Below are 18,710 nucleotides of genomic sequence, written 5' to 3' on the forward strand. Positions count from 1 at the left end.
CTCTTAATGCTGTGGTTAGTTTCCATCGCTTATTAATGCACAACTCTGGATCACCATCCAGTCCTCTCATTGCCGCCCGGGGGATGACTGTGTAAAACCCACACCTGCTCTACATTGACCATCCTGGGAGCATGGAGGTAATTAGCCACAGAGTGCTGCATGGGGGAGGTCGCCCAGACCAACAGAGCCCAGACACAGTCAAGGAACTGTGGAGGGAAAATAATGTCTAGACACCTTTTTCCTCAAAAGTACCTGAAAGTCAAAACTCATTTCAAACCCAACCCCCTTCTCTTCCTCTGAGAAGGATTCCAGAGTTGTTGGTTCAGTCTCTGCATGGTCATGTCTGACTAAGTCTGGACTCCAGCAGGGTGAGCCTGGGCCAAAGAAACCCTGGTTGCTTGAGCAGTCATCCAAAGTTTTAACAGGCTGTCATTCCACTGATGAAACCTACTGTACAGTTTTCACACCTTCTGAGCTGCTATTGGTGGTGTTGGATTTGTTCCCTTTCTGCAGAAGGAACACATGCTCACAGTGACATCTGCAGGATTAGCCCAGATTATGAAAACTTGAGATACAAACTGCATGAGGTCAATAAATCCAATAATGCAAGGTGTGCTTTGTTGATACTAGAATTCAATAGACATGGAAAGCAGATATTAAATCTGATTTTATGATGATAGACTTGCTTTTTAATGGTACACCAGCACTTTACCTTACCTTGAAATGCACTTTATGTGGTTATATGTAGACAGACTTGAAAAAATATAAAACTATCTTAAAACAATATGTACATTGACACAGTTTTTGGTCACTGTAAGTGTTCCTCCTGTCCATACTGGGCCTGAAGAGATAGAAAGCACAATTTCAATGTAAGAGATATTCAAAGTTACAGTCTTTTTAGTGTGAAAATCCACAGACAAAGTTTCTGAAGATATCCACAAACTTCTCCTTCAATCATTTACTTTCATCCAGGATGTTAGAAGTGTCTCTGGCTTTGGTTTGAGCTTCTGTTTCTATATTCTAAACATATTTCTATGTTCTTAATATTCATATATTTTTGTATTTTATATTTCTTTGCTGTTTTTGACCAGGGATTGTTGTTATCTGTTGTCATTGGTGCATTTCTGTGATCTACAATGTGTCTAATGCCTGCCTGTAAACCAAAATTCAAAATTCCAGATAATAATCAAGTTGAAGTTGATTTCTCTTCAAACAAGTCAAAGTTCCACATCTCTTCAGGCATATACATTGGATTTTTTTTTTTACCTCTGTCATCCCCGATTCATTGCCATGTTATCACTGACATGTGTTTGTGGACTAATGCAAACATATATGAGTTATTACCTTGCATCTGGAAGAGTTTTAAGAAAGCAAAATAGATTTTAAGACTGAATATTAGCTGTGGAGGTGGACATTTTTGCAGGGTATGATGATATAACGTCTCCAGTTTCTTTTTTGAGTTGAAAAAAAAATCACTTGGCTAAATATGTGGTTGTCTAGTGGCGAGAAGGCGCTCCCACTGTTGGCTGGTAGTGGCTTCAAGTTGAGCATTTGAGAGTCCCGCAGCCGAACCAATGGTGCACGACTGGACGGCAGATGTTTCACCACCGGGACACTCTGTCTCTGCACACTTTATCTGAACTCTTCCGACTTTTTTTCTCAGCGTAGGCGTGCGTTAACTTGCAATCCTGCCTTTTTAAAAAGTTATCTGGGGAAGGAAAGGACGAAGAAGGAGAAAAAAAAATTGGGCTACCTCTTCAAACCGTCCCGGTTTCTACCGGGGAGTTGTCGTCATCAGCACCCCAGATATCCCCCCCTTAGCTCCCTAAATGGATGGGGCAGTCTTGGTCTATGCAGTTCAGCACAGGCCAAAAGATTGGAAACAACTTGTGAATATCCGTCAGTTTGGCGTCTAGGGGGAAACGCTCAGAAATGCCCGGCTGCTTCGCTGGAGCTCAAATCTGAGGACTTTTCTCCTGCATTTGTACTTTTTTTTTCAGGAGGAAGGACTGTTCAAAGTTTACAACAGAAAGAAAAAGTCAGCGCTGAAGTGGCAGCTCTCAAACTATAGCCCTCGCTATGGATTGTATGTATTTATTCATGTGCTTTTCACTCAGTCAAGTATTTTTGGATCATATTTTCGCTGCAGAGACACATGGTGAGTTATCCATTCACTGTCTTTTTTGGCTGTGCTTTTGTACCTACTGTGTAGAGAAATGCACTCTAAAATCTAAATGTGGGGGAATAATGATAAAAAAATTAAGTCAGTACAGTGTGCTAAACTGCTGGATTTCCCTATATGTCTACATGATTTTCACTTATACAACCTCTGTTTTATAAAGACAACATTCATTCTGAGCTACTTTTATATGCTTTATATAATAAAATGTATGAAATAAAGCTTAGTTTTGTCCTCTATGGCACAGCATGTCTTTTTAATCATGCAGCTTACTTTGCTGTATAGTCTTTTCCATAGGAACTTGCCATAGGTCTGTGAATGTGATTCTCACTTGACACTATCTGTCCCATCAGAAAAACTCTCTGGAAAGTTAAGTGAATATGGTCTTATCGTGCCATTCAGCACAGACTCCCATGGCCGGTACATTTCTCACGTGGTCTCTGCTGGAAGTGGAAGTACAGGTGGTGCTGTTGCTGCTAATGCCTCCCCAACCTTTGGCAGCAGAAGAAGGGTGGCCCGCAGTGCCCCTGAGATGCCCTCGGTCACCTCCACCTCGGCTCAGCACTTATTTTTCAATGTCACTGTGTTTGGGAAAGAACTGCACCTCCGTCTGAGGGCCAACAGGAGGCTTGTGGCCCCGGGGGCTTTTGTGGAATGGCAGGAGGACTTTGTGGAAAAGGCCAAGGAACATATCCACAGGGACTGCGTTTTCACTGGAGATGTGAGTGACATGCCAGAGGCCTCTGTGGCTATCAGCAACTGTGACGGACTGGTAAGTCACCAATGCACACTTGAAATTGAGTGTTATGGGTTGGCATTTATCAGAAAACAATGGCCACTTAACAAATTTTCTGACCTAAGCTTGCACGTGCATCACATCCTTAGCCTACATAAACAAACATTAAAGCAATATTCCAAATCTACTGTATCTTTAAGTATCAAACATTCACCCTCCTTTGCTGAGAGGCTGCAGTCATGGCGGTTACCATGGATTCTTAATGTGATGAGTTTTCACTGTATTACAAAAGTATCTAAGCTTCCATAAAAACTTCACAAACAACCCCTGCAGCATAATTTCTATGCTGTCCATCTGTATGCTCAGTATCTTCCAAACAACTGATATTTTTGCCAAAATATTCCTCTATACACTAGCAGGCGCTTTGCGGCGTTTGTCCGGATATTGCTCTTCCATTGGTCAGGAGTTTGTCAGGCAGTCAAAGATTTGGCCAGAATCAAGCGGGTGTGGCCGTTGAAAGAGCAGGGGACAAGCTTTCAAACAATACGCAAGCTTGAAAGATTGAGCATGAGAATAATAGAGACAGGAGCAGTAGGGTTAGGATAAATAGGAATCCTTTCATATTTTTTTCTCTAACAAACAATCTCTTGGGCTGAGCACAGACATCAGTTTACGCATAGCATGTAGCTAGACAATAGCCAAGTTTCATTTTGGTACTTAAACCTTCATTAATTGATTTCTTACCCACTTGGGGGCAGTGCAACAAGCTGTCTGAAGTACTGTAGATTGCCGCCACCAACATTTGTCATTTCAACCAATGAAAGCGACAATCAGCCGTGGTTGAAAATCAGAAACCTGCTACCTGAATGTTTTGTACATTGCTATTTGCTAATAAAAAAGAGAATTTCGTTGGAGCTTAGCAATTAAAATATTTTGCCAACCTGGAATCCAATCCAAAATGGAAACCCTAAGAAGCACTTCATTCAGCCAAAATTGTGTTTAGAACATTTGAGCATGTGGATGGACAGTAGAGACGTGGATTATGCTGCAGGAGTGTTTTGAGAAGTTTCTAAAAACATTTTGATACAGTAAAAACTGGTCACCACTGGAAACCAACTTGAAAACTACAAACTTTTTACAGCCAACTTTCAAGCCTAGAGGAGTTGAGTGTTCTAAAGAGACACATTTTGGAAATATTACTTTAAACAGCAGTTTTAAGCATCCTTAATTACTGCTTGGTTTCACTGATGGTATTTGAGGTCTATCAAGGTAAAATCAATTCAAAATGAAAGGCCACAATCCCAGAAGACTCGTTTTTCTTCCAGAGCATTGTGTGTCTCCTCCATCACCAATCTATTCATCATTCTGCTCTAACGCAGTCTTTCAATGTCAGAGCGATGGGAGGTGAGCAAAGCCACTAATGGATGTTTGCAGTCGAGCAAATTAGAGTGAATTTTCAAACGCACATTGACATTTGAATTGGCAGGTTGACCAAAGCGAGGCTATTCCTTAGCTCTTCTGAGTCAGCCCTCTGAATTGTTCTGACAGAAATAACATGTGGAATAGAAGTGAAGATAACCTTCTGACCCAGGAGTTTTTGAAACCCTCCAAATGAGACAGAAACACGCCCACAGTTATGAGTCCTTTTCTAAATTACCATGTATTCTGACACTTCATGTGAGAAAACCTTTGTTTGATTAAAGTCTGGTTTAGTTTCTTGGTTCTGCTTTTTTTGTCTAGAATTTTCACAAGCCCACAATTTCATCTCTATGCTTCTTGACAGTTGAGCTTTTTATGTTGCATCAGCACAACACAAAGAAACAATGGACGTCTTTTAACACTTGCATTGTTCATCATCGTCATTGCATTTTCTCGTTCTCATAGTTTTTCTAACACAACAAACCATGCTCAAGCTGAGAAACCTAGGAAAGCTAGTTATCAGAGTGATTTTTTCTTTCTTAATGTAATAACAGTGAGTGGTGTGTGGACAATGCCATGCTGTGTTCTCTAATCACAAAGTAATTTCCTGAAAGGTGACTGTGTGTGCTCCTCAGTGACTCAGGCTAAAAGTGACGCAGTGGCCCTATGCAGCACAACACCGTATTCACCTACGATATGAAAGGTTTTTATACATTGTTTGTTACAAACCTAAGCACACCAAAGATGGCCTTCACAGTTGTCATGAAGGGGGAAATTAGATATAGAGACAAAAAATGTTTTTGTTCCAGGCTGTAAACATGTCTTTCTGCTGTAAAGTTGGGCATTTTAACATGTGGGGGGGGAGCCAGCCTCTAGTGACCATTTGAAGAACTGCAGTTTTTGGCACTTCCGCGTTGGCTTCATTCTTCAGCCCCGGAGGTTTCTGCTTGGTAATTACCAGTATCAGACCTGTAAATAGCGTTCATGTCAACATCCAAGTTGTAATTACAACCAGTAAATTCAGATATTTCTGAAAGTTCGAAAATAAAATGTTAATGCCTGAAAAACCAAACATATATGGATGTCTTATGTCTGCCAAAGTCTGTGGTTCAAGGTAATGAATGAGTATTTTAACCCTCACACGACCAACTGCAATAACTGTCTTGAGTTGTCTGATGACGGGAGCAGCTCTTAAACATCTTTATTAAATTGACAAGATCTTTAAACTTTAGTAGCTAGTACAGTTTAGCATAGAATGTGGACAGAACCCCCAGTGTCCATCCATCTTTTTAGAAACACCAACGATAGAGGAGGACACTTTGGGTCTTATACCACGTTTACATAATGTGGGATGGATGGTAGATATGGGAAAGATTCTCATGTTTATGACTTGCGAACGTTCGAATCATTGGAGAACTTAAGATGGTTGTATGATTGCAGAGTGGGTTGTGTGATGGTTAAAAACACTGTGCAAACACTGTGCATTGACAGTATTGACCTTTAATAATGGACTTTGGCTGACATTGAGCATCCATAATTGGTTTGCAGGCACTTGATATTTACCGGTCAGAAACTGGTAATCATGGTAATTCCAATGTGACATGAGCGCAGCTGTAGTATTGTAGTTGTTACGTTTAGTGTCAAGCAGGAGGAAATAGGGAATGGGACCCAAACGCAGACAAGGAGGCAGAGTAGGTGCAGATAACGGTTTAATTGAGTTCACAATGCTTACATGGGTAATCAGGCAGGCAGAAATCAGTAAACCAGGAGAGGCAAATGATTCCAGGAAGGGAGAAGACAAAATCCAGAGACACACAATGAATCCAAGAAAACATGAGGAACAAAGGCCGGATTGCTTGACACCAGGTTCAACGTCAATCTGACACAGAACAAAGGAAAAATACAGACTAAATACACTCAGGTAGGGGAGACAAGTAAGGAAAGCAGGAGGTAAAACTACACAAGACACATGAGGGAGAAATCTTACCAAAATAAAACAGGAAATAACAGAACACAAACCCAAAACCATGACAGTAGTACTGTAGTATTTACAGCCAGCCACAGTTGCAAGCTGAAATCTGGTTAAGATGACACAATTTATTAAATTATTCAGGAGAATCCCCCCCCTCCCTTTGCTACTCCATAAACCTTTGTTTTGAAAGAAATCCACCAATCTTCGGTGATGTTTCACCGAGATACTGAAAGTAACCAATCATGCTGGGTTCGTTCAATGATCCAATTTGTAGTGAAAGAAAGGCAACAAAGACAATATCGATGGAATGAGACAGTAGATCAATGACCAGTCAACAACAACATCTGAAAGAATGTAAATCCCAGAAAAGACAAAAGCCTTTTCCTTCACTGTTAATTTGGCTTATTGGAGATCTAGAACCAATGTGGCAAAAGCATCATGATATAAACAAGGATCTCAATATATCTCTACTGTTCTCTGAAGGATATGTAATCTGACATTTCTGGGGATTTGCTTCCTCTTATAGCGCAGAGTGTTGTGTGTTTATGTTAGAAACTTAAAGTTTTACAGGATGCTGAGATATTTATTTCTTTAAAAGGTATGTTCAGCCAAATCACAAAAAAACATATTTTTTATGGACAGTTTTCATTACTTTTTACCTTTAGTAGAAAATGGTTTCCAAGTAAAATTTCTAACATTGAGGTCTGTGTATTATGCTGAGTTTCTGGGACATTGTGTCTGGAAAGACATGCTGTTGTTTTTCAAATGTCAAAATTCAAAGCTTTGAGCATCACAAACAACAGTGCATTCACCTCTAGTGTACTGTGGTGGCAGAAGAAGTCTCCGACTAGGCAAGCAAAACCAAAACTATCTGCATGAATAGATACCACTCAATGCATGTTTTTTTGTGATTTCAGCAAACTCAAGCTTTAAAGGCTGCAGTCAGACTCTGTCCATGTGTTTCCTTGCAATAAAGCCAACGTAAACATAGACCTGTCTGTGCATGCAGGGGTGCTAGGGGAGCATTTGAAGGTGCACAGACAGCTCACAGGCAAATTATTTAGTCTAAAGTGTCTGCTTGATGTGGAAGGACATGGAGGAGATCATGTCTGATGAAAGGGCCGAGTTTAAAAGGAATAACAACGTGAATCATGTGCTGAGGTCACCGCATGCGGGCCAAATCTCTGAGATGCACTGTACTGTATGTCATTACTTCACCCCATCTTCAAAAGTATGTTTGATAGGTTCCCTTATAGAGAACAGTGTATACAGAGTACATATACATCACAGTTGCATAGATAATTTTTATTCCCATAGAATGTGCATTCCTGGAAACAAAGTGGACTTGAAGAACACAGTCATCACAACTTCATGCACTTCAATATGACAACAATAAGTTTTGCTAGCGTCCTCTGCAGTGAGGCCGCTCCCACAGAGATGACTCCCTAATAGCGAGGCATGACATCACCAGTAACAGATTACGTTAACTTGGTCTCCTGCCATGTGCCCGGAGGCGCATGATTTATGGCATTCCAAGCTCATGACAGATAAGACATGCATACAGTAAAGCTGCAAATTAATCTGATATCTTTTGGTTATATTTGGCCTCACGACACTACCAGACCAGATTTGCTGAGATTGCAAATAAAGTGAATGCAAAATTACTGGGTGTTCTAAAACAGACTTTCAGCACTTTCAGTTTCATTTTAATAAAATGTATGTTTGATTGACCAACATGTCAGCGATATCTTCCTCTCTGACTGTAACTCCTGCTAGATGGCAACAGCTGTGCGCTCCAGACGAGCACGAACTATTGTTGTGGAGCGATGAGTGATGGCTATGATTATACCAGTGCTGCTCATGTGTTGGGAATTAGCGCAGATGACAGGCTGATTGAGTTACATGTGTGATGGAAACACAAGTGCCGGATAACCACAGTCGGAAGAGCGCTATTCCTGTGTCCATCAGTTAAAAAGAGAGAAAGCCACCTAGCAACAGTCGGGGTTAGTTTTCCATTCATTGGAGATGGAAAATGCTTGCAATGATTGTTCTATTCATGAATGTTTGCAGGAATTCTGTCCAGTACTCTGCTGGCTCAGATGTAAAGTCACTAAATTAAGAGCTCCATCAGTGGAAGCAATAATGTGATTCCTCTCAGTCTAATCTTTATTTGCAGCAGCTACAGTATGTCTGTCTAAACATGTGCTCATTCAAACACACATTGTGATACAGGACACGCATACCTGCAAGCACGTACACACACACACACACACACAGATACCAGTGAATGTAACAATAATGAGAATCACATCAACTTCTACTACTACTACTACTGCTACTACTACCACCATTAATATTTCTCCTATTACTACACAAACTTCTTCTTCTAATACTACTATTTCTACTACCACTACTACTATTACTACTGCTACTACGGCTACTACAGTTTGTTCTTTTTCCACTACTACTTGGTACTAGTGCTACTACTACCACTACTAAAACTACTTCTTCCACTACTACTTATCTTTGGTACTGCTACTCCACCACTACTACTACTGGTACTACTTGTTCTTATTCTTCTACCATTACCACTACTACCACTACCTTAACTACTTCTTCCGCTACTACTTACCTTTGCTACTGTTACTATTACTACTACTACTTCTTCTTCTGCTAATACTGCCACTACTACAATTACTTTTTGTTCTACTACTACTGCTACCAGTACTAACAGTACAACAACCACTTCCTTTTTTACTAGGACTATTTATCCTTTTAAACAGACTAGCTTTTGTATGAAAACCAATTAGCCGCTAATAGCAGCCTCATAATCTTCTACTCCAATTAAGTAAGGAGCTATTGATAATATTGATAACATCCAGCCCCTACATGACGCACTCCCCCCTCCATCCTTCCATTCCATTCCAGTGGTTGCCAGTTCGTTGCACACCGTGCATATTTCTGAGTGAGTCTCAAACTCAGTCATATCAAGTGATGAATCTTTCGTGATAGAGTAATGAATTCATTTTGCAACATATAGCTATACATTAGCTATAGATTTAGGTTACTTTGTGCAGTGGTGTGTAACATCATGTAACATTATCTATGGTAATCTTTGGAGATGGGTAGCTTGCTTTAGGTAACCCTTTTTCCCCATCATTTAATAATTACAGCAATAATTGTTGCAACACATACCGTAAAATTACATCTCAATCATCCTTACACAAGACACAGTCACATTTTAGGTCTAAACAGTATAATGAGCAGATTAACAATAGTTCTGAACTTTAATTTACCTTCGACATGCCACATTGGGAATATATTGGGATCCCACGTCCACTCTGTTCTTAAGGAAGAGTGACCGTCTTTTCATAAGCGGACCAGTCCGCCACAATCAAGTTGCCCTGCATAAACTTGTACTGGCCATCGTTTATGTCGGACCCTGGCCCACTTCTAAATCCCCTCTGATACGCATCTTCGTTATAACACTGGATGCAACCATCACTAATGCTAATGTAGCTCCTCGGGGATTGAAGCTATTATTGTTCTAATTTTGACAATCTAACCGGTGACACATTAGTTGAGGTATAAAAGGACTAAGACTGTCCGTAGTTGTTGTTGATTTTGTTTAAATATGCAGAACTGAAATTTAAGTTATTGTTGTTCGGATGATTAAGCTAAGTTAGCTAATATATGCTAACGTGTGTGTCTGTTTTTTCCACACTAACTGGCAACTATACCACGTGATACAAACGTTGTTATACTATTGGCTCACAAGCCTTGTTAGAAGCAGGAACTAGACATCTCACATTCATTTTGGACCCGTCAAAATTTTTAAAATGATTAATTCACAATCATCATAATTTTATTTTATTTTTTTAGAAAAAGTGATACTTTACGGTTAGACTTTCTAAAAGCTCTGTGGCTTTATTTTTTTTTTAAAATATTCATCTACATAAAAATGTTATCAATATAACCTTTAATGGCTAAATTATTATAATTTTTCTCCTCTTTGAATCAGTCCCATGCAGATGAATACCGGTGATTATGAGCCCAATTTTCTCTTTATAATCCTCGTCTTGATCACCAGCTATGCTTGCCCTTTGTGGCCCTGCACAGTGAGATGTGAAAGCTGATAAAAAGGAATCAAGTGGTAATCCCCTGCTCCCACAAGCTGTCTCATACGATTATTTCAAACCCGCGACTAGGCCGAGTCCAGCGCTCAGTCATGACCTACTCCACAGTTTATTGATCTGCCTGGTTTTACCACAAAAGCTTATCCAGCATCACCAACATGTCCGATGCTGCCAGTATCTTACGAATATTGTGTCAGAAGTGTCATTCCTTCCTCTCTCTCTCTCTTTCTTGCACGTTACAGCTCAAGCATGTGGCACTTGTTGGTAGTTATACTACCATTATTATGGAAGACACAGTAACCAGTTATAGCGTAATTTGTTATTTGCTCAATTAATTAAAATTTTATTTTTATTTTTTTACTGCACTGCATGGTACAGACATATTTCCAGCAGTGAAGTGATGTCACCAGCTGTCACCTCATTTGTTCCTTGTCTCGGTGTGTATGCTGCACTGAGCAGGTGACAGACTCTAACTGCTAGTTTGCAGAACAGAACGAAGTGTCTCTGAAATTACATACAGTAAATATCCACCATCAAAGTTGCTCTTACCAAGGTGTGGAATTTAGTGCACTGGTGAGCTTAAGGGTAAGTTATATTTGCCTTTTTTTTTGTGTGGTGTCAGTGACACAGCTTGATGCCTCAGCTTCAGAGCGTTTTCAGAGGAGAAGCTGGCTGAACCTCATGCTGATTTAAATTGAATCCTCCACTGAGCACTGCAGTTCTCATAATGATCCCAGGTCTATGAACACTCACATCACATGGAGCAACCTGATAACCACCACATCACTTAACCTCTCTTGACCTAGAAAAGCTAATCTCTGTTTTTAAGTATCACAGTGTGAAATCTGAAAAAATATAAATGTACCAAATGCAAAAAAAAAGGTTGTCTGGTGATGATGATGTGTTATTTGCATGTGCTAATTGATAACACTGAATTCAAGAATCAATTTCTCACAAGTTATGTTGGTGCGAAGAATACACTTAGTTCAGTGTGATCCCAAAACAAAAGTGAGATTTTGGCTTTGATTTTTGTTATTTATGACTCTGTGAGATGAGATTCAAGCCACTGATGAGGCCCAGACTCAAGGGAGTAATTTCCTTTGTGGACGATGAGGTAACATGTCCCCCGTCACTGTTCAAAATCCCAGTTTTATCCCCCAAATTTTACAGTCCTAATACTGACCGACTGTCAATATCCAAACGAGAAAAGCTCTCAGTTAGAGTCTACAGCCATGCTAACAGCTGACGTGCTTTGAGCTAAATGCTAACATGCTCACTAGTGACAATGCTAACAGGCTGATGTGAAGCAGGTATAATGCTTACCATGTTCAACATCTTATTTTAGCATGTTAGCATGCTAACATTTGCCATAAACTGAACAGACGAATTAAAATTTTCACCTGATGATGGCGCTATAAAACAATTCAGTGAATCAGTTACAATTCATCCTGAGGGGGACCAAATTTCATGACAATCCATCCAATAGCTGTTGAGATATTTCAGTCTGGACCAAATTGGTGGACTGACTGATCGACTGACATTACCATCCATAGAGCCACGCTGTGAGCATGGCCAAAAATACAGATATGCTCATGTGCATCGCTTTCAACTGGACTTTTTGCTACCCTGGGTTTTGCCTCTCAGCCTCAATTAGATTAGGTCTTGCTGCCTAAACTATTTGATTGGTGGAGGTTGTTAGCGCTGCATACAGCCTGAGAGGAAGCTCTGCAGACACTACTCAGGGCAACATAGTTATAATATTATCCTAAAAAGCTGCTATTTTTAATTAATCAATCAATTATTTAGCCTATAAAGTACCAGAAAATAGTTTTTTAAAAAAGGTTCCAGGAGCCCAAGGTGACGTTGTCAAACTACTTATTTTGTCAGACCAACAGTTCAAAACCCAAAGATATTCAATTTACAGTGATATGAAACCGACCACCATTTCAGCGGCTGGAGCTAGAAAATATTTGGAAATTTTCCTAGATAAATGATGATTAATGATACATTTTCTGTTAATCTTTTAACTGTTTCAGCTCTAAATCAAATCAAAATTGATTTTAGGTTTTAGATGCAAATACATGATCACTTCCAGGTCTTTATTAATGAATCTAAATGTACATTTCAGTGGTGTGAAGCCATTAATAATACAAAAATGAACTCAGAACTTTTGAAAATTCAATAAATTTGTGTACCCTCCTCATTTCTGGCAGCAAACCTTGCAGTGTACATATGTTTACATTTAGTTCCTCTGTAGGCCCTTCCAGATGCTGCTGCTCTTTCCCCTCACTTTCCACCCACTGCTGAAATAAGAGACCACAGAGGAAGTATTCGAGCATGTCTTACTTGGCATTTCCTGGTCAGGGGCTGGACAGATTCTTTCACTCCTCTTTGCTCTTACTGTCACATCTCCACCATTCAGTTACTCCCGAGCAACAGCATGCAGAGGATTTTGAGATGAGGTTTTTTTTAGGCACAATGTTCTCTTTGCTGCACTGTATTTAGATTTCTTTTTGCAGCTGTAAATACACACATTCTTGCCAAAATCTTGTTGGTGTGCCTTCTTCATGACTATAATGATAGGCTGGATAGATTTCTTTTTTCTTAGTAAGGAGTCAGAATATGAGAAATGTCATTTGCACTGTGCTGTGTGTTAAGAAAGCACAGTTTGTGGTTATTAAGCTTAATAGAAACAAGATTGCAAGAAATCTGTCTTCAGACTTGTTTGGTTCATTAGTAGAGGATGTGTTTGCTTCATTTAGGTCACATGTGTTCTTCCTTAATTAACAATTGCAAGTTGTTGCAATTGATTACCCCCTCTGGATCCACCCTTGATGACTGGAAATTTGTGTGTGTTGTTTTTAAAAAAAATTGCCTTTATTGGACACAGCTCATGGTAGAGTGTGACCTAAAACCTGAGGAGACAATGTTCCCTGGATGGATGGATTGTCTAAGTGTCAGCCCTGTTATAGACTGGTGGCCTGTCTGAGGCGTACCTCGCCTTGCGCCCAAAGTGAGCTGGGATAGTCTTTATCCTCCCATGACCAAAAGAAGGATAAATGATGATACATAATGGATAGAAGTGGAAGCTTTGCATAAATGCTAATATTGAATCCACATACAGGCTGTAACAGTCAGCCAAGGTGGATATTAAACAAGAACACCTCTTTGTTTACTCACTGCTTGGTGGCATGTGTGTTTTTCCATCGACACAGCAGACAAAGCAGAGCGATATATCCAGTGAACAATGAATTGTGTTAGACATTACCTTCCAGCACTCTCACCTACATAAGCAATTATGTAAGTTGGAGGTTAAGTTTTACGTACAAGAATGTATACGTACGTTTTTGGGCCACAGGAGCAGCAGAATAGAATAGAATATATGGCTCTTTAGTTGCTAAATGCTCCACTGTGTTCACTGTGTTAGTCGCTAACAGTGTCTTTCTGCCGTTTGGTGCTGAGCAGGTAGTGCACAGTGGGTTTTTAAAGCTCTTTCACTGAAAACAGCTGCCTGCTGCGGCCAAAAATGACACTATGAGAGCAGAACCAAAACAGTAAAGTTGCGGGTCGGACAGCTAAATAAAGAGCTAAAACTCACCAGAAAGCTCCATAAAGCTGAGGGGAGCTGCAGATTTAGTTGATAATTCTCTGTAGGTTCATCACTACGAGCAACCCCTTTCACATTGTCATATTATTTTCACATTGTCTTTTAATACATTCTTATTAAAAAATATCGATTATGGCCACTTTTTTATGGTAGGTGCCAACATCACTCACCCAACTAGCTGAGGTAATCGACCAATACGTAGGCCACAAATATATATCACACACATTTCATTATCACAGTATATGTTTGCAGATATGCAGATAGAAATAGCAGTGAATAAATGGAAAAAATGTGTGTGAGGTAATTGACTCTGGTTCTGCACTCAGAAATTCGACTTACCTTAATAACTTGATTACTTGTGTAATAATGGCATCTGTCAGGCTCTAAGAATCACAAAAGAAGGACTGCAAACAACACGTCAGCTTTGCACACAAAGCTCTCATATTAAGATAAAAAAATAGAAAGTTATGCCTGTACTGAATCAATGCAGATGTTGTATGGTAAATGTGAGTTTTGATGATAACAATTATTTCAAATTGAGACCAAGGAATAAATATAACTTCAATCTGTAACACCTTTCACAGTGGAAACTGTAACATCTATTTGGTTCTCTTGTCCACCTGGAAATTAAGCTCCTTTATTCCTCTGTCACAGTCACATGCAATTTAACAAATGCTATTATGCCATCAAAATAGGGGGGGAAAAACATTTTTATTGCTGTGTTTGTTGCATTTCTGGTGGCATTTTAGTGAATTGTGGTGTATTTTCATGTTGATGCTGAAACACAATTTCACAATATTTCCAGCGCAGCTACAATTATTGCAGTTATGCAAATCAACAGTAAATGTCAGCTTATGATCCCTGTCCCACTAAAGGAAAGAGCAAGGTCTTTTTTCCATACGGGCCATTTATCACTGACATTCAACAATCAGTCAGGGAGAAATCCACCTTAGAAGATACTGACATGACAATTGTTCCTAACCCATAATTCAATACTGCTAAACAAAATGTTGTGTTTTGAACAAAGGGGGCGACAGAATGGTCAACACGCCCACCCCCATGTGCACAACCTAATTGTGCACCTAACAATATCACACTGGCCGTATACTTACCTAAAAATAAAAGCAGCAAGATTGTGTCTGCTCTCTGTGGATAGTTGAAAGGGATTCTGGGAAGTGTCAGAAATCGCTATTGGAACCTACCCTACAGGCAGGTTGAGAGAAAGTCAGTACTTTAAAAAGTACATTGTAAAACTTTAACAAAGGCTTTGAATTCTTTGAACAGAACAGATCAGTATCGCAGCTTGTACGACTATCCAAGAGAGGGGTTTTCTTTGAATTCATTAAAAAGCATAAAGCAGATGGAAACATACGGCTGAATTGAGACATTGCTTTTCATCATCTCATTCAGTGTGAAATCATGGTGGCGCTCAGTAAATCTTGGTGAAGGACTAAAGGGCCCTGAGTTGTGTCTACCTGCGTCATTCCCCACATCCAGCCCTTCTCTAAATCTTCCAATTGATCAGGCACACTTTAATTTCTGGCTCCAGTGAAATTACTGTCCTTTGAAGGAGAAGGGGTGCACTAATTTGAAGCCATCTTTTTCCAGGCAGGTCTGATCCGGACTGATAATGGAGAGTTTTTCATTGAGCCCCTCGAGAAGGGCCAACAGGACGTGGAAGTGAAGGGGCGTGTTCATGTGGTCTACCGCAGGTCAGCCATCAAACGGGAGACAGCCCAGCGGAGGGAGGACCTCCACAATGAAGGTAGGCGAGGAGAAGCAGCGTGACGTCAGTGGAAACAAAAAGCACTGCAAAAAGCAGTTTGTGTTTTCACACAAGTACGTGGGTGTGCTTTTATAGCAAGGACTGTATGATAGTACATCATTGAAATAGACAACAAATAGAACAACAGAGAATAATTTCAGAGCACCATTTTAAATAAATGAATATAACACAGCATTTAAAGCACCAGTGTTTTTGCATGTTTTAGCCCATTTATCTCAACTCATATACTTTACATCACAGTTAACCATTTAGTTTTAGAAATTTGAATGTATTCTTCCTGTTGTTTCAGGCAGCCCATTGGTTTCCATGATATGGAAATCTATTAGCAGACTCCTAAAACAACCACAGTGAACATCAAGTCTCATCATTACATCAGTAACAAAGTTATTATACAGTCATGATTTACAACTAGGTTGTTTTTTTCTCCAATACTGAGTTTTGGTACTGACACCAAAGTCAAACTGTTTTTTGATACTCAACTTTGTGGAATATAAATATGTTTTTCTACTAACCTTTTTTTTATTTTTAGGCTGCACTAATTAATATTTTTTATATTAACATGAGATCAAATTACTATCTTTAATGTGAAAGGGGTTGCTCATATGTTGAACCCACAGACAATTATCACTAGAATCTGAAATCTATGGAGCATTATAGTATCTTTCAGCTACTTGTTTTGGTTTTACGGCCCGCAAGTTTACTTTTTTGGTTCAGTCTCCCTGCCCTCATCAACCTTGTTTCCAGCTGCAGCAGGCTACTGTTTTCAGCTGAGCTCTGATAAACCCAGTGTATGCTACTTGTCTAGCTGGTGAATGTAGTGGAGCATTTAGCAGCTAAAGAATGACCATAAATATGACTCCAATAGACTTTATAAATGTTTAACGTTTTCTCAACAAAAGCGGCAGTATGAGAACTTTGCCTAAATTTGCCTAAAGTTATCAAAAATTTAGTCTTAAATCAGGAACTATGTGATCAAGATTCCGAATGTGACCAGACATTCGACGCTGGCTCTCAGTACAGTTTTTGTGACTAGGTGCTACAGACAAATTCTACTGTTACTAATAATTAGCCCTAATTTGGTGGTAGATAATGTAGCATTAACAAGAATTAATGCATACTTGATATTCACGTAGATGGCTTACGCAAGTTTTAAAAGCCTGCTGATTGATTTACATACTGAACTGAAATTAATTGAAACCAGTGTGAAAAATCCGTACAAAAATCTAGAATTGTACTTAAATCACAATTGTAAGTATACATAATTTGCAGTTAATGAGCTAAAACTTGCAAACACATTGGTATGGTCACTTTACCCTGCAGCTTTTGGTGTGGTCCTTAGACTCTGCGGCCTTTAAACTCCTACTACTCTATATTTGTTAAGCCTAACAGCAGAGGCAAATCAGCTGGTAAATCAGCTGGTAAAGTAAGGAATGCTGGGCTCCAGTGGTAGTACTGGGGACAGGGGAGGGTGGGGGAGGCGGTTGGGGGGGGGGTGACCTTTCCTTCGCAGTCACATGACCCAACTCCATCGTGAATTCCTATTCCTTCCTTGCTACAACAATAGCTTGAGCATCTGGTGGAAGACACTCACTAATTCACTCTATTTCCACGTGTCTGTAGCTGTAAAACTGATGTATGATTCTTTTCATTTTACTCCACAATCCTCTAGCTCACACATCCTCAGGAACAATTTTTATCAAGTCGCTCATCCACATTTTCCAACCCTTTTTTTTTTGTATTTAACGCCCTCATGAAATACATTGCGTTCATTTTTATCAGTTGTCTGATGTTGGATTTGCATCCAGCCTTTGCATTTGAATATTGTTGCCATTATTTACCTTTTCCTTTACTGTTTCTGTACCTAATCAACGCACTCTAGCAAAATGTTATTCACAGATGTAAGTGTGCTGCATTTGTGGCCCTGTTCAAACTAATCTTACACTTGACTGTTGGGAAAGCTTTTCAGAGTGTTACTTCTGGGTTTTTTGCCAGATTTTTGCCCTTCAGAGCACTGTCACGACCCCCTGGGAGAGCCAATGTCCCAATTAAGGCTTAAAACAGGCGATGCTGCTTTTTCCACTACAGCAAACAGACCCTAGAATAATCTTAAATCCGCAGACAAAATTTTACTTGAACTGAAATGATATTTTACGCTCTGTCGCTCTCATTTAATGTCTCTATCCATGCTTTTATCTGCATTATATAAGAATATGAGGTATTAATTACAGTGACAACATTGAAAAGTTCAAGTTTACTGCCTATTAAAAATAGTCCAGTTTTTGTAACTGTTGAACACATTTATCTTAATTTACTCTACCACAACTGGTGCAATTAAGTTGTCACCTGCTATGCATTTATCTGTTATTTATATTTATTTAGAATAAATTGCTTCTCAGAAGATTTGCCTGGAGCCAATTGAACACTGCATTTGTCCTTCATTTCCATTTTTCTGCATTGCACTTCTGAAAATACCTTGTCCAATGGATTTTCTGGTATGCATAAGATAATGTGTTATGTCTCTATTTGTATCTGGCAGGCTTGAATCACTATTGTCTCACATGTGAAATTATGTGGAGTTTTTTACAAAAGATGAATGGGCCATTTCTGCCAGACATGCTCTCTGTGTCAACACATTCTGTAATTACATTTGAGAGTGTTACCTCTATCAAGGAGATTATGTATCGGTTTGTTTATTTGTTTGCTTGTTTAGATAGAAGAACATCAGAAACTTGTAAATTACTTCTATGAAGTTTGGTGAAAAGATGAGGCATGCTACTTTTATGAACTGCTGCTAAAAATAATTGGTGCATGTATCTCATAATGGTCTATTACTTCATGTGTTTTCATGCAGATCCAGATGCAGATTAAAACATGA

At 39.4% G+C, this 18,710-nt stretch overlaps 1 protein-coding gene across 4 annotated transcripts in view; it reads left to right on the forward strand.

The window, feature by feature from the left end:
* Positions 1-1,507: 1,507 nt before the first annotated feature.
* LOC122867369 (A disintegrin and metalloproteinase with thrombospondin motifs 14) overlaps positions 1,508-18,710 on the forward strand; it is a 49,477-nt gene continuing 32,274 nt past the window's right edge. For 2 of the 4 annotated variants that reach the window (XM_044178083.1, XM_044178084.1), the window contains exons 1-3: positions 1,508-2,158; positions 2,533-2,951; positions 15,658-15,814. In XM_044178083.1, the coding sequence (XP_044034018.1) occupies positions 2,080-2,158; positions 2,533-2,951; positions 15,658-15,814 (655 nt within the window). In that variant the 5' untranslated portion in view covers positions 1,508-2,079. The remainder of the gene's footprint in view (positions 2,159-2,532; positions 2,952-15,657; positions 15,815-18,710) is intronic. The other 2 variants (XM_044178085.1, XM_044178086.1) reach the window with 1 other exon arrangement.

This window comes from Siniperca chuatsi, linkage group LG20 (assembly GCF_020085105.1).
Source record: "Siniperca chuatsi isolate FFG_IHB_CAS linkage group LG20, ASM2008510v1, whole genome shotgun sequence".
Classification (NCBI taxonomy): domain Eukaryota; kingdom Metazoa; phylum Chordata; class Actinopteri; order Centrarchiformes; family Sinipercidae; genus Siniperca; species Siniperca chuatsi.